The sequence below is a fragment of the Homalodisca vitripennis genome, unplaced genomic scaffold (genome assembly GCF_021130785.1).
Source record: "Homalodisca vitripennis isolate AUS2020 unplaced genomic scaffold, UT_GWSS_2.1 ScUCBcl_630;HRSCAF=3061, whole genome shotgun sequence".
Lineage (NCBI taxonomy): Eukaryota > Metazoa > Arthropoda > Insecta > Hemiptera > Cicadellidae > Homalodisca > Homalodisca vitripennis.
The window spans coordinates 34,200-49,284 of NW_025776780.1; the positions used below are offsets into that span (position 1 = coordinate 34,200).

At 32.6% G+C, this 15,085-nt stretch overlaps 1 protein-coding gene across 2 annotated transcripts in view; it reads left to right on the plus strand.

Annotated features, from left to right (window-relative positions):
- Positions 1 to 335: 335 nt before the first annotated feature.
- Positions 336 to 15,085, plus strand: part of LOC124370904 (tuberin-like) — a gene marked incomplete at its 3' end in the record, with an annotated part of 88,588 nt that continues 73,838 nt past the window's right edge. For both annotated transcript variants that reach the window (XM_046829208.1, XM_046829207.1), the window contains 2 exon segments: positions 336 to 839; positions 9,814 to 9,950. In XM_046829208.1, the coding sequence (XP_046685164.1) occupies positions 764 to 839; positions 9,814 to 9,950 (213 nt within the window).

Sequence of the window (15,085 nt, forward strand, 5' to 3'; positions counted from 1 at the left end):
GAAGAAACGTTGGCACAAGTGTATAATATATAATAGGGATTACTTTGTAGAGGACAAAATTGAAATTGATAAATTAATAAATAATTTTCAAACAAAAAAATACAACAGTTGTGATATTTTTGAGCAGATTTTGTACAAAACTACCATATAAAGATATATTTATCTCAGAGTGAAAATATTTTTGTAACGGAGCAATGTTATACATATTATACAACATGATATAGCTGAATCTAAAAGAGAAAAAAATCGAATCTAATAAAGAAATCTTGTTGTAATTTTCCACTCGTCACTGTTGTCTGCCTGCCTGCCAGCTACAGGATTTGGAATATTTTGGAATTTGGATTAGGAATGGAATAGAGACCTAAGAGTAGAGACGAGAGTAGGAAGGTTATGTTGTCTTGTTTTATTATTTGGCATTTATTCTGCGTATTTGGGTAATTGTATTTATTGTTTGTAAATCGTTTTCGTGATGAGACAAGTCGCCATAAACAAAGTTAAAGTTCGTAAATAACAATGTTCATTCCTTATTAATTTTAACACTATCATGTTTCTACATGTTCTGTTATAAAAAACCTTAAAATAATATTAAGGTGCTATTGTCTGGTTTAGCTTTCTAGTCTTATTGGCCATTTATTGGTACAAATAATATGCTGATGGTTTTGTAATATTTAGTTATTTGTTTTTTCTGATGCTTACTTGTTCATTGTAATTCAATACCGTATACAAAACATCAAGCCCCTAGCCAGGCATTCCCATTATCGAGATGTCAAAGAATCCAAAAGATAAGCTGACTCTTGAAAAGCTGAAGCAGTTTTTCCGTGCCAACAGAGGAGGAGGAGGTAATCTTTATGTGTATTAATAATATTTTTATCAGGTGTACCTTATAACTGCAATCAAGTGGTTTAATCCTTTTAATGCCAGCATAATTTTTTCTTGTGTAGAAAAAAATATGCCAAGCCAATATCAGATTGACATGCGACAAATGCCAAGCCTATTTTGTTTAAAATGTAGAGTTTTGTATAAAAACTCGTATGTTTGTAATTTATTGTCATAGGGTCATGGAAATGGTCTTGTTTTGTTTGTATTTAGTTCCATTATTAAAAAAATAGTGTTGTTTAAAACTTTTCAAAACTGAGAAAAAAATAAAAATTAGAAAATATAACTTTTTTTAGTTTGTTCTATAATAAGATAGCTTATAATTCATAGCACCAACAATTTCAACATTTTACATTATAACACAGTTGATTGTTAGTACACAAAAACATTTCAAGTACTTACCTCAATAAATACAGAAGTTATGTTATATTTCCCAGATATATACATATTTTGAAAAATCACTTTCTTCTAACACGTGTATAGTCCTATTGGTTTTGAGATCATAAATTGTTCTAAGTCCAATAAAAATAAAATGAAAACTCAAAATAGAACATTTATAACTTATTACTATGTAGTGTATACTATAGTGATGTATATTTACAAGAACTATATCCAATTTTCCGGTGTAATGTTTCTAACACCTGTGGTCACCATGAAGCATGTCGGATGGACACCTTTCTTACATGCTTTACAGACAGTTTTTGTTCTCTTTCTTCTTCCTCCAGTACTGGTACTTTGCTTGCTGCAAACACAACAGTTTCTTAGCAAGATCCCAGGAAGAGATTCTAAGCCAAAGGGGGGATTAGCACCAAGATTGTCACCCCCTCCCATATCCGGGTTGGGTCGATGAGGTTGAGACTTCTGCCTAAGCCACTCACTGGAAAGACCTTCAATTATTGAAGATGTAAATTGAAATCTTGTCAATATTTTCCCTGAACTATTTTCCTTGTAAATTATGTAGATTTTATGTACATTAAATGCCTGTAAAGTAAATTTAAACGAACGATCTTAATATCGATCGTCGGCAATTTTTCGCAGTGCCATTGACGATTGCTATATCGCTCGTCGACAATACTCGCAAATATGCCGACGATCGCTATATCGATCGTTGGCATTAAAAGGTTTAATAATATTGTATCTATCATTTTAACTTACCATAATCATTGGTCGTTGGCCTAAAAAGCAAAGCAATTTCTTTTTTTTGATAGTTTAATTCTAGAAGTGGCTCCTCCTGCATATGCATAAACAGTGCAGGAGGCCTTTGTTAACCCTTTGCGCGCCACTAATAAATCCATTAACTTTCCTATAACGCTCAGACAAGTAAAAATATTTTGTTTCTTTAAGTTCAAAGCTAATTTTGGATAGACTTTAATAAGCAGCCTACACTCGTTATTCAATTGCTTTTATCAAATGGATTGATTGTTTTTATCTGAAGGATAATTCAATATTACAATTTATTTAACTTATCCTAAGATTTCAACTTATTAGTTATAGTAATTTTTATGTAAACAAACAACAAGAAGTAACTAATATTTTGAGACTTTGAAAATGGCGATTAACATGAGGAAAATATGTAAGATATTTCTCACAAGTGACGAGATTTTAAGTGGCTTCAACATGTGGGTTTGGCTCCTGGTAACACATGGGAAGAATTCTTTCCTCCATTTCACAATAAGGGTTGCTCATTGATATCAAGATGGGCAAGATATAAATATTATAAGGTTTCTTTGATATTTAAGTCTAGGCAATAGTTAGTTTTGTTGTCTTGTAATGTTATTGTAAAGAAAATTGTATTGTACGAGATTATTCTTGTTATGGTAATTTATTATAACTCTTATTGTGTACGATCTTTGCGTATATCAAAGGTGGATAATATATCGAATTGTTCGATACTAGCAATCAAATAACGAGTGTAGGCCGCTTATTAGTCTCCCCTTAATTTGTACTATATCTAAATTATTATCACCATCAATGTCATGTAACCATTTAAAACATTGTTCGGGTAGGGTACGATAAGCAGACCTGGTTTTTTATATCGAAATTGGAAAACGATATTACTTAATCATAACCATCGATACTGATTAATTATTTTGAACAACTTAAATAATCCATATCAACAGCTGTAAACACTTTAAAATAATAAACGTAGGGTAATATTTCAATTTTGCATAAGTAATTTTGATTATTAAAAATGGCAGTCAATTTTAGAAAACTACACAACATTGCTTTGAAAGATGATAAGACATAAATAAAATATATTGTTTTTGTGGCTTCAATGTGTTGGACTTGTACAGAAAAACCCATTATGTGAAATTTGTGGGAGAGAAACAACTGTAACTGTGAGAGGAGCAAATATGGTCATCTTCAGTTTTCCTAATTTTTTTTATAACAATTTGATCACTGTAAATATTAAATTCATATTTTAATTTAAAACATATGATTGTTATTGATGACTATAGATACTTTTATATCGATTGATAGTCTAGGATTTAAGATACAAATATTAGGTATCGATGACTCAAATCAAATCACTTTATTCCACATACTTAGTATATACAAGAAAAACAAAGCTTATTCGTATGGAAAAAGCATACATTCCAAGCATTTAGTTTTTTACATTCTTCGATATAAGAAACCGGGTCCGCTTATCGTACCCTAACCCATTGTTCAATTTTTTAAATACATTGAGACAAAAATTGCATTTTCATCTCCATTGCTCTTGTCAATGTCAGTAGTCTACTCAATACATTATTTTACTTTACGGAATTAAATTAATTTTCAACAATATTATTATTCTGATATATAAAAACAGCTGGCAATGCTTAATTATGAATATCTATTGGTGAAATGTTTTTATATTCGACATTTTATATGTTTCTAATTCTGTACCTGGGAGGTAAAGGGCATTATGTCACAAAACCTAAACTTTTCAGTACAGCTGTTTAAAGTTTTTTTCCAATTTTCTTTGCATATAGAAAGTTAATTTATTTATAGATTTTAACAAAACTTTGTAAATTTAATCTTTGCACTATTTCCTTTCAAAATAATATAGTTATGGATTAAAAAAATTTTTTTTTTAGTGAAAAATAATTATTTTTTCAAAAGTGACTGACATAGTGCCTTTTACCTCTTAATATACCGTTGAATAGTAGGGGTGGTGTTTATGAATAAGTAAGGCATCATGTACTGTGTCAATGTATAAAAACTTTTATTGCCTTAAATCAATTACAACTAGAACAATGTTTATAATGGATCGATAAGAAAAAACTTAGACCTGCCATCATTTAGCTTTCAGGATTTTCTTCGTCTTGAGAACTCGGGTAATCACCTGCTGAGTTTGACGACTTCAATGATTTGTAAAATGGGTGACATACTGATGGGACAAAAGGTAACAAGGACATAAGGTCATCATACTTTTGTTTACTAATGGGATGTAGCTGATTGGTTACAACGCTAAGATCTTCGGGCCATGGTATTACATTGCTTCTTCGAGATCGTACAAAGTCCATGCATCTAAATTCTTCATTGAAATCTGTTTTGAAAAATAACTGCCCTTGGTTTTCTTTCCTGACCTGCAAATGGACACACTGTGAAATGAGTAAAGGTGCCTTTTCACAGTCTACTTTCCTTGAAACAAAAGGTGCATCCCTTCCAAGTAACAGATTATCAAATTTCAGAAAATCATCCAATTCCATGTTGTAGACAGAATACTTCTTTGGTGTGCTGCGAACCAGTTGTTGCCAATCCCATGGCGTAAGTATGGTCATGTTTGCTGTTTTTTTTCCTTTTCTTCTCGATTAGTGCATGGATGGTGTCAGCCTCCATATGTGTGTGACCTTTCAAAAGAAATTTCTGATTAATTTCCTTGATCTGAGGGTATTTGTGTATAATCCAAAAGAAGCACATTATAATTGACTTATTCTTATTCTGCCCATAGCAGTTATCAGTCCACAGAGTAATCTTTTCGATGTCAGATTGAGGGATAGTATTATCTGCCCATTTGAATAAAGCGGATGCGATCTCGTTTCCTTCTCTGTCTCCTTTGGTTTCATCCCACATCATACAGTGGGCTGACAAATCAGAAGAGTCATGAATGGTAAAGTTCAGTGTCCACAACTTTCTCTTGTAGAAACTAATACCACTAGATATTAAAGGAGTTGGCAAACATTTTTGTAGGTCACCTGTTATAACCTTGTGACTTGGGTTTTCTTTTGCATTAATAGCATCTGTTTTTTTTAAGAGAGTACCGGTTTTTTGATTCATCAAGATGGTTGTTATAATCAGCCTGAATGCGTTCTTTATCTGTTTGATTTAAATCCTGCTTTAGTTGAGCTGAAAATGTGTCACACGTGTCACATGTGTCAACTTCAGGAGCCTTAAATGACACATTGAAAGTTTTATTAAAAACATCCCGGTAGTAGTACCAATTTTTACCTACATGTTTTTCGTCAACATTATTTTCTCTGCAATAATCCAAGTACAATTCATACATTTTCTCTATACAGAGGTCTGGTCCTAAATATTTTCTGGCGCTTTTTTCTCTACTGTAGTGACTTTGGTATTGGGGAAATGAAGCTATGTGTTTCTTTACATTTTCAAGAGTCTCAGGAGGTATCTTATTTGAGGGAGTGTTTCTGCCTCTCTGATCTTGTTTAACAATGCCTCCATTTTCAGTATTTTTTAAGGCAGTGATAACCACTCTATTTGATATGCATAATGTATTTTCAAACATTACTTTACATACTCTAACTTGCCTTGAATGGATGGTAAAGTGATACAGGAGAGTATTTTGTTTATGCTTAGACGTATTCTCATCATTATTATTAAACCTGTGACGAACAATGGGCTGTGTAATTACACATGAACGTACAAACTGCCTTTTGACATCGGGATTGCTATTCTCAGTATAATAAGAGTTAAAAATCTTTATTCGGTCACCCTCCGTAACCTTATCGTAGCATTTAAGCCTACAATGACATGCTGGTTTCATGGTTTTGGCTGGTATAATCTTACATTTTTTGTTTGTATACTCCAGACCTGCAGCACACTTCCTTTTTCTAACATTGCATTTCCAATCATCTACATGTCTAACCTTTTTTCTTCCAGTTTGCTTCAGCAAGGATTTATTTTTTACTTTTCTTTTCTTTTGAGGTGTTGAGTTTACAATAGGATTTAATTGGTGATTCATCATATCATCATCACTGCTCTCACTAGTCAAGCGCAAGTCATTAAGAAGTACATCATTGTTGTCAGCTGAATTGTCATTTTGTTGTTTATCGTCTAATAAACCAAACGGTTTTTTATATACCTTAGTTTTTTTCAACTTAGACTTAATCCTATCTTTGTTTGCCTCATTTTCAACATCCGAGTCGGAAGATTCGCTGTCATTTGGAAAATACTCCTTGTCAGCATCCGAGTCATATGCTTCACTGAGACTTGAATTGGATTCCCTATCTGCACCTGGAAGAAAATCAAATGTATTAACACACTGCAATAGGGAAATATTTTGTAATTGTTTAGAAAAACAACTTAGCTTTTTGTTTCAACTTTTGTATTTGGTTATTCAGGGCAAATGACTTTAGTTTTATTGGTTATTGTAAGGTTAGGATAGAATATTTGCACCACTATTTTTGTGTTAAGAATTTTTTGTTTTCTAAGGTAGGGTTAGGTGCTAATCTGAACTGAACTTAATTTTACCTAACCTTATCTAACAAATACTTATCAAGTAAAAATAATTTCCACCTTAAATTACAACTCCACTCAGTAAAATGCCCTGAATAAAAAACCCCAAAATTGAAACAAAAATGGCATGTAGTTGTTCTAAACAATTACCAAAGATTGGAAAGTGTTGAATATTGTTGTAGGCTATAATGAAAGAATTTCTCACTATGGTTATTTGTTATAAAAATTGAGTTGGGTAGGCCCTAGCTAATATATCGAAGTAATGGATAGTTCATTAAACGAATCAAATTATCTCTATTTACTTAAATTCTTTGCATTACTTTAACATGTCACTTATATTAGCCAAGCCTATATCATTAATTCATACTATAATCCTATTTGTTTACTTGTACATTGCACAACAAATCAAGATACTTTTTATTCCCTTTTGAAGTAGTAACTTCGAACTCAACTAAAAAATAGACTCGCTATTGAATTATACAAAGGTCGGTAATTAAGAGATTTTTCACATTTCTCATCACTTCACATAAAGAAGGTTGGTAAAAATGTTGGCTAGAAAAGCCTTTTGGCCTCATCTTAAAATCACAAAATTAAAATAAGATGAAATAAATATATCTTTTTTATGAGTGGGCTAGCCCTTAAAAGTCCAAGTTTCTAAGAAATCACAAAAGTTTTAAAACTGTTTTCTAAATGTTACATCCAATAGTTTATAGCTTAAGTTTAAGAGCACTTTAGAATACTGAAACTAACATTTACTGTAAATAAAACTACATAGTTACAATCCCTTTCAATGTACTGAAATGTAACATAACCTTAAAAAAACAAACTTACCTTTTTCAGTACCAGTATGTAAATTTAGTGCCAAATTGCACAACATTCTACCACGAGAGGTTCCAGAATTCATTTTCAGTTACTCCTTAGCTATAAAACATCACAAGTAATATTATTTAAAACTCAAAAACTTAAGAGAAATAGTCCAGACAATTCATCAACATCCAAAATCAGACTACTATTATTGCATCAGCTGGTACCTAGATGCTTAGCTTATAGCAATATGTCCTTCTTTTTTATTCTTCTCTGGTCTGTCTATTGAGGTATACAGCACTATGTACACATGACGCATTTTACCTCAAACCAGTCAAATAATTTTGAGGGGTACAAAGCATTATGTGCAAACGATGCCTTTTACCTTCAACCGAGAATGTGACATAATGCTGTTTACCACAGCTCATTTTCTTTAGTTTAAGGAATCGGACATAGTGCTCTATACCACTGTGTACAGCACAAAAAGTTAAATAAGATGGTGCTGAATTCCCGATTTTAGAAAAAATGGACATAGTGCCCTTTACCTCCCAGGTACAGAATTGATAATTGATTTGATTGTTTTGGTAGCCGCTTATGTTTACTGCCAATGCTGCCAATGTTTACTTAAGCCAAGTTACCAACTAAACAATAATCTAAAACCATTTTTAATAATTTCTTAAAATAGTATACTTTTATTTACAGAAAGAGTTTTCAGGCAGTCACAAACCATATATCGCACAGAAATTATTGGTGTTTTAGTTTTAGGGTGTCTCAATTAGTTCACAATCTAGGGGTCCAGAAAAAATTGGGGTTTCTAGGTGGTGGAGAATAACAAACTAAGGAGGGATATGAATAATATTTTTATGAGACTTTGAATCACCACAATCGAATCGATATTCATGATTATCTAAACTAACTAAACTAAAATGTTGAACCTAATTCTTTCAAAGTGTAGTATAGTTCAGCTGTTTTTATGGTTAAAAAAGTTAATAATTCAATTATGAATAAAAAATACTAGGCTATGTGTATTTATTTAATGTAACAACTAAAACAGTGTAAAATTTAGTTAAATTTATTACTACTTAGAAGGATAAACATGTTTGACAGCTTGTAGCACAAATAACACATGTACATCACTATTGTACTTGAGGCCATTACTTAAAAACTATACAAATGATTATATTTAGTTTAAATTAATTCGGAACAATATTGTTATCCAATAAACTAAAAAAAGCGTACAAGAATTAATTAATTGATCATTTCTACAGGCTACTTTTGAAAATGATTGTAAGGAATAATTTTTTTGACAATGAACCCATCATTATCCCATATTTGTATTTTAATATTTTGAATAGTACAAAGTATTCACGAAAAACTTTTGAAAATTTTAGATATGTACTTTTTGAAAACAATTTAATCAAAATCTTTATATGTACATTTACAAAATTATTATTGTTATAATCCATATTGTATTAAAAATCACTGAAAAAAACATATCAAATGCTGCAAAATGTCACGTCTCCCGCTTTCTATGTCAATTAGGAAAGCTTGTAGAGGAATTTAAAAAAGTCTGTGTCGTTTTAGGAGTGTTTGGAAACTTTAAATAGCCATATTTTGGAAACGGTTAGAGATAAAAAATTAAAATGTGGTATTTTTCTTAGTCTTAGAGTATAAAATATCAAATTTTAATCAATTCTAAAGTGATAGGTAACATTTTTGTTTAAATTGTGTTGATTTCACGCGGAATAATCCTCCGTTTATTGTAATTGTTTATGTGTAGTTAGGTAAACACGTTATCAAAATAAAAAATAGACTTGAATGTTGAACTTTAAGTTTATTATTAATAAACTTAAAGCTTGTACCTATAGACCAAGTTTAGATTGGGCTGGGACCACAGCGATAGCTACCAATGCCCGAGCCATCTCAGGTCTTGTTATTTTCTGATTCAAACCTTCTGATTTAAGTTGATATATATTGATTTTGGGACCTCTGGATCACATTTTAGTAAAGAAATATGTATATTTTTTATTTACCACTAGTGAGTTTGAGCAGCTGATGACAGTTGCCACAGCCGATTGTAATTACCCTCTGTCTGCTTGGTATTTTTCACATATTGTTTTAAAAATTGTACATATATATATATATATATATATATATATATATATATATATTTGTGTGTATATATACACATATTTTTAATTCTTAGCTTATATACACTTTTTGTATCCTTTTTGAAAACAACAGTATTAGTAGAAATATTAAAGGATTTATGTGAAGTCTTTTTCTTTTATTGTTTATATATATACTTGCTGAAATAACACTGATTTTTGTTTAAATATAAACAAGTCCCAGGGAGCCAATGCCAACATATGTATAAAGAGCCCATGGTACAAAATGTTTAAGAAAGAAAATGTTAAAATATATGTGGGGTAACTTTTTTTTATATTTCAGCTGGCTACAGACTTCCCGAGGCATTTGTCCTTGGGGGTGAGGTTGAGCGGGAGATCAGCCCAGAGACTCCGTTGCCACAGCGGGCCAAAGTCATTAAGGACCTGTGCGAGGTCATCCTCAACCATCATGTAGAAGAGGTAAGAAGAAATACAAGGATGAAAGGAGACAAACATCTGGTCTATTTTGTTAGGTTGCCTTGGTTGTACAATGTTTTACTGAATTACAAAATGATTATAATATAATAGTCATGAAATTGGTAAAGAAACTGATGTAGAAATGTAATATAAAAAGTAATCAAAATGCATCCGGAGGTTATCCATTGCAGGTTTTTCACTCTTTATTAGTCGCTTTAAAAATATGTATTTCTGCCTGGTGCTTGAAATTTTTGTTTAGCAGTTGGGTCAGTCCATATTTAATGAGTGTATACAAATTATAATGGGTTTAATTTTTTTATCAGGTCTTAAAATCTATTGTTGATTAAAAGAGTTTAAACAAATGTTTATCTTAAAAATTCAGTGCAAGACTTAATTTTGAATGCATATTTTTATAAGTGTGTATGTATGTATGTATGTATGTAACAAATGTTTTTAAACTTTTTTAAACAGCCTTTTTAAAGAAAACCTAAAATCACAATTTTGAGTCTGATTTTGAAAAGAATTACTTCTTTTCAACTTTATTGTGTCGTACATTGTCGATTGTTAAAGGTTTTTAAAGCAGTTTGGAACAACACTTCCAGCTCTTTATCTTAATTATAAGAGGGAAAACTTGAGTTTTAAAATGATTGCTCAGGCGTTTTTATGTCATTTTGGAAATGTTATGTTGCTTTTTAGGGGAAAAATATGTTGATAGTATCTAACAAAATATGGTATCTTTCTCAGAGAAATGAAGGCAACATCAGTGCCAAAAATTAATTAAAATTGCCAAATATTAAGAAAAGTCACTGTGTTGATTTTATTTGTAAACCCCAGGTAATGTGGCACCTGTCAATCTGGATATCAGAAAATAAAATTGTCTGTTGTAAAATTGGCACAATAATGTCAAAATGACAAAAAGTGATACAGTAACATTTAATTACAGTTTGTAGGAATTTAGCTGTGCTCGTAGGGTCCTAATACTACCCTTTCAACAAATAAAAGCTATGTGTGTGGCAGGTTGCGTTTACGTGCTAGCCGCTGAGATGAAGGCGCATCAATCTCTTTAACGACTTTAAACTCACGATTTCGATTTGCAGATTAGTATTGACAAATACACTATTTAAAAAAAACGTTAAACAACACTATAACAACTGAAAAACAAGGATAAGTCCTATCATTGCTATTATTTGGTATTCTCTTATTATTTAATTCAACAAAAAATCAGCACTGTCACAAAACAGACTGATTGTAGTGAGTGTGATGAGTTATTTGGGCCAATATGATTCCTGAAAGGAGGGTTTTACCCATGAGTCACAGGAAATGTTTTCGGGACGCAGCGCATAATGCTACCCCGCCACCCCTCCCACCTATCACCACACACTCAAGGTCACGCGCGCAGCTAAAGTCCTCGAACTGTACATTGCCCCTACCAAAGAGCCTGTGCACAGCAACTGCAGCCAAATTTTGTTTCAGTAAAGATACTATGTTAGGTAAAAAAATAATCTCAGACTATTTTAACATGCTTGTTTTTATTTCCAGTTTCATAGAACCGAACTCAGATTTGTAGTAATGCATACAACAGAGCACTGTTCAAATTATATTTTCAGAAAAGATAAACATACTAAATAACACACAGTAATTTAAATTTAAAGGTACATTTTTTACAAAAAATTTACAGTATTAAAACTATATTTACTTAGTCTTTTCTGAAAAAGGATGTGATTGTAACTTGTTAAGGTTGCTACACATGTTTCTTAAACGCTATGTATTTCTGCATTCTTAAAATCATTAAGTGAGTTGCTGTCGCTTTATTGTGGGGCAGTTAATTAGTTGTTTGATAGCATTGAAAGCATCAACCATATCTTAGTGTGACTTTATTTTCTTCATCGCTGTTAAACTTAGGAACTTTACTGAATACTGTGTGATGTCAACATTTCAACAAACCACTATCTGTAATTTCTTCTACTTAATTTTCCTGTAAGCAATTGTTTAATTCATTACAAATAATCTTTTCACAACCAGGAATGTTTACTAGAAGATGAGAGAACTCTCTAAATTTTCAGTTTCATATTTGGCATTGTTTTGTAACTAAGCATTTTGGTCTTTTTTATGCTAGTCAACCTTCCCACTTATTGTTGTGATCAAGTAATTTTCTTTACAATGATACTAAAGTTTAAGATTGACTGGTGTCTTCCAAATCTCTTCTTAAACCTGAAAAACTTGTACAACAATATATCTACCATTGTAGTAAAAGAAACTATGTGTCTCTTTTACTACAATACTTTTTTTCCAGTATGAAGAGCACCTCCTTCAATGAAACATATACTATGTTTACTTTTTTGAGTATTCGCTTATTTTTTCATATCTTTCTGCCAGTAATTAACACCATGAGTAGTGAGTGTACAAGGGTTTGAGTGACTCCAGCACACCCAGATTTATTGGCTGACATGGAGATGTAACGTTCGGTGGCGAGATGTTTAATATCATCACTTTTGGAGTTCTGTAGCGCGCACGCACACTACTATTTTAATATAGTAATTTTTAGATGGTATTTTAGTAATTACACAGTGTGTAAATTAACTGGACTAACCCAAGTCCCTTTAACCGCGTGATGTGAGGTGACTGGCCGTGCTGAGGAAATGCAAGGGTCAGCACTCGTCAGCACGAGTCGGCAGTCGAGTTGAGGGCTCGGAGGTAGGCGGAGGGATTGGCAATGTAGAGTGTGTGAAGTAAGTCTATTTTGGTGGAGTGAGATGCGAACACACCGGTACACATATAGTAGTTTGGGTGCGCCTACGAGTGTTTTAGTGCATTTTGAATATAGATTGGACTCAAACAAAGGAGAAACGTGAGTAATTATTTCAAGACCCTTCTCAACCACTATTCTAAATTTCCCTACGAGCTAGGGTGGTGGCAGCAAAACGCTATCCCTTTTATTAACCATGAGCCTCTCTGGCTAATATCGGAGGGCTTACAGTGGTGACCAGCGGTGGGATACGATAATTAAACCAGCAAATTATTTCAAAATGATTTCAAAACTTTAAAAGAACTCTAAAAGAAATAAAGAAGTGTACCACGTGGTTGAGAAAATTATTAGAACATTTCAGTTTACACTCCATTATCCAAATAACTACTATTCTAAATTCATTTACAAATTAATTGCAATGTTATATTTCTAAATTTCGAGTAAATTCAACTTATATGAACGAAGATGGACTTGGATTAGTTCTGTGTGCTTATTACACCATGTGCAACGCCATTACACTATGAAGCGGAAGTTGGACGCCATCATCATACGTCATCATAGAACATAGAAAGGAACAAGGAGGGCATACGTCACCGGACATCCAGTGATCCAGACCGGAACTACCAACTGCCGACCACTGTCTACGCAGATGTTGTCATCTCCGTCAACGCAGTCACGATCATCCACAGCCTTCGAGATGGCAGCCCTGTCACTATTTGGTGAGCAGTGGGAACTTTGTTAAATTAAATTAAATTAAATCATTGGCGAAACCTAAGATTAGACTACGTATTATTAGTAAATAGTTGGTTAAATAATATGGTTCAAAATGCTTTGGAAATAAATGGTGAATGCAGCATTGAGGCCAGGCTTTAAGCATTAAACTTCTTTATTGACAAACAGATTCAGAATTATTCAAATAAGAGAAATTAAAAGGATAACATCCTAGTATTTTATTTTGCCAAAGCCTCCATGTCAGGTCGTCACCTCCAGGGCATTCAGTCCATCATGTTTTCAGCGTAAATATAAGCAGAATAACGTGTTGATTAAAATCATTTGCTTGGAAATAGGGATATGCCAATGATTCTATATTAGCTTACTGTTCAATTTGATTGATAATTCATTAATATCAGTATACAAAAAGAAACCCGTAGAAATTTTAATATAAGTGTAAAAGAGTATAATAGCAATAATTGTTGGAAGTAACTTGTTGCTGACTTATAAAAAGGGTAAATTTCGAATTATACTGAAAACAAAGTGATATCAGTTAATGTGATTAATTATTAGAGTATATAAGTAATAGCACATAGTATATCATATAACAAATACGATTATTTAATATTATTGCAGCTGTATTGAGTCACATTACAGTATTGATATACTTGTATATCGAGGCATTGTTAGACTATTGATCCATTGATAACTCAATACTACCGATTAGTGATTGGTATCATTTGGAAATCGAAAAACTTTATTGTTTGATCGATCCATTATCGAAAATTGAAAAAAAAAAGGGGAAAGTTATTTTACTGAAAAATAGGGAAACTAGTTATTCACATTGTTGCTGTCAATGTCTTTTAGGGATTTCATTTAGAGCGTTTAAGTTTAACTATTGAATATCACTGATAACCTAGAGAATTGTATAGCTACTGTATTCCAAAGAGGAAAACCAAATTTTTTTAAATTATTAACGATGGGCACTGTACACCTAGAAGGGAAGACCGTTGAGGTCCAAGACGCCTTTGATGCCATATCGAATAAAGTGAGGTCGCTTCAAGTAACACTAGATGAAACGTTAGCCAACGCTTCTACCTCCGCGGTGAACAAAACTGAAACATCTCCGTACCCGATGGACATGACCCTTGCAGACAGCAAGCCGTCATTTGAGCTTGTCTCAAGTATAGCCCATTACGATGGAGAGAAAGCAGATCTAGTCGCCCCCTTCTTTGACAACATCGAAGGAATTGGAGAGCTCAGCAATTGGAGTGAAGCTCAAAAACTTCAAGTTTTAAAACTTAAACTAACAGGCAGTGCTCTACAGTTTGCAAAGTCAGACGAAAAATGTAAAAACTCAACAACTTTAGAAGAAATAAAAGCTGCTTTTATGGAAAGATTCGGCGATAGCCTACCAGATCATTACTACTTCGAGCAATTGGCTAGCATACGACAAAACAGAGGAGAAACTATTGAGCAGTTCTCTGACCGAGTAAAAAGGGTCAGTGATAAAACTCTAAGAGTTACAAACAACGCTGAAGCAAACCAAATTCTGAGAGAAGAGGCCGATAGAAGAGCCATGGATGCCTTTGTAAGAGGATTAAATGGTGAAATAGGACGGCAGACCAGGATCAAGTTCCCTAAAACATTCAGAGAAGCTGTAACCACGGCGATAGCTCTA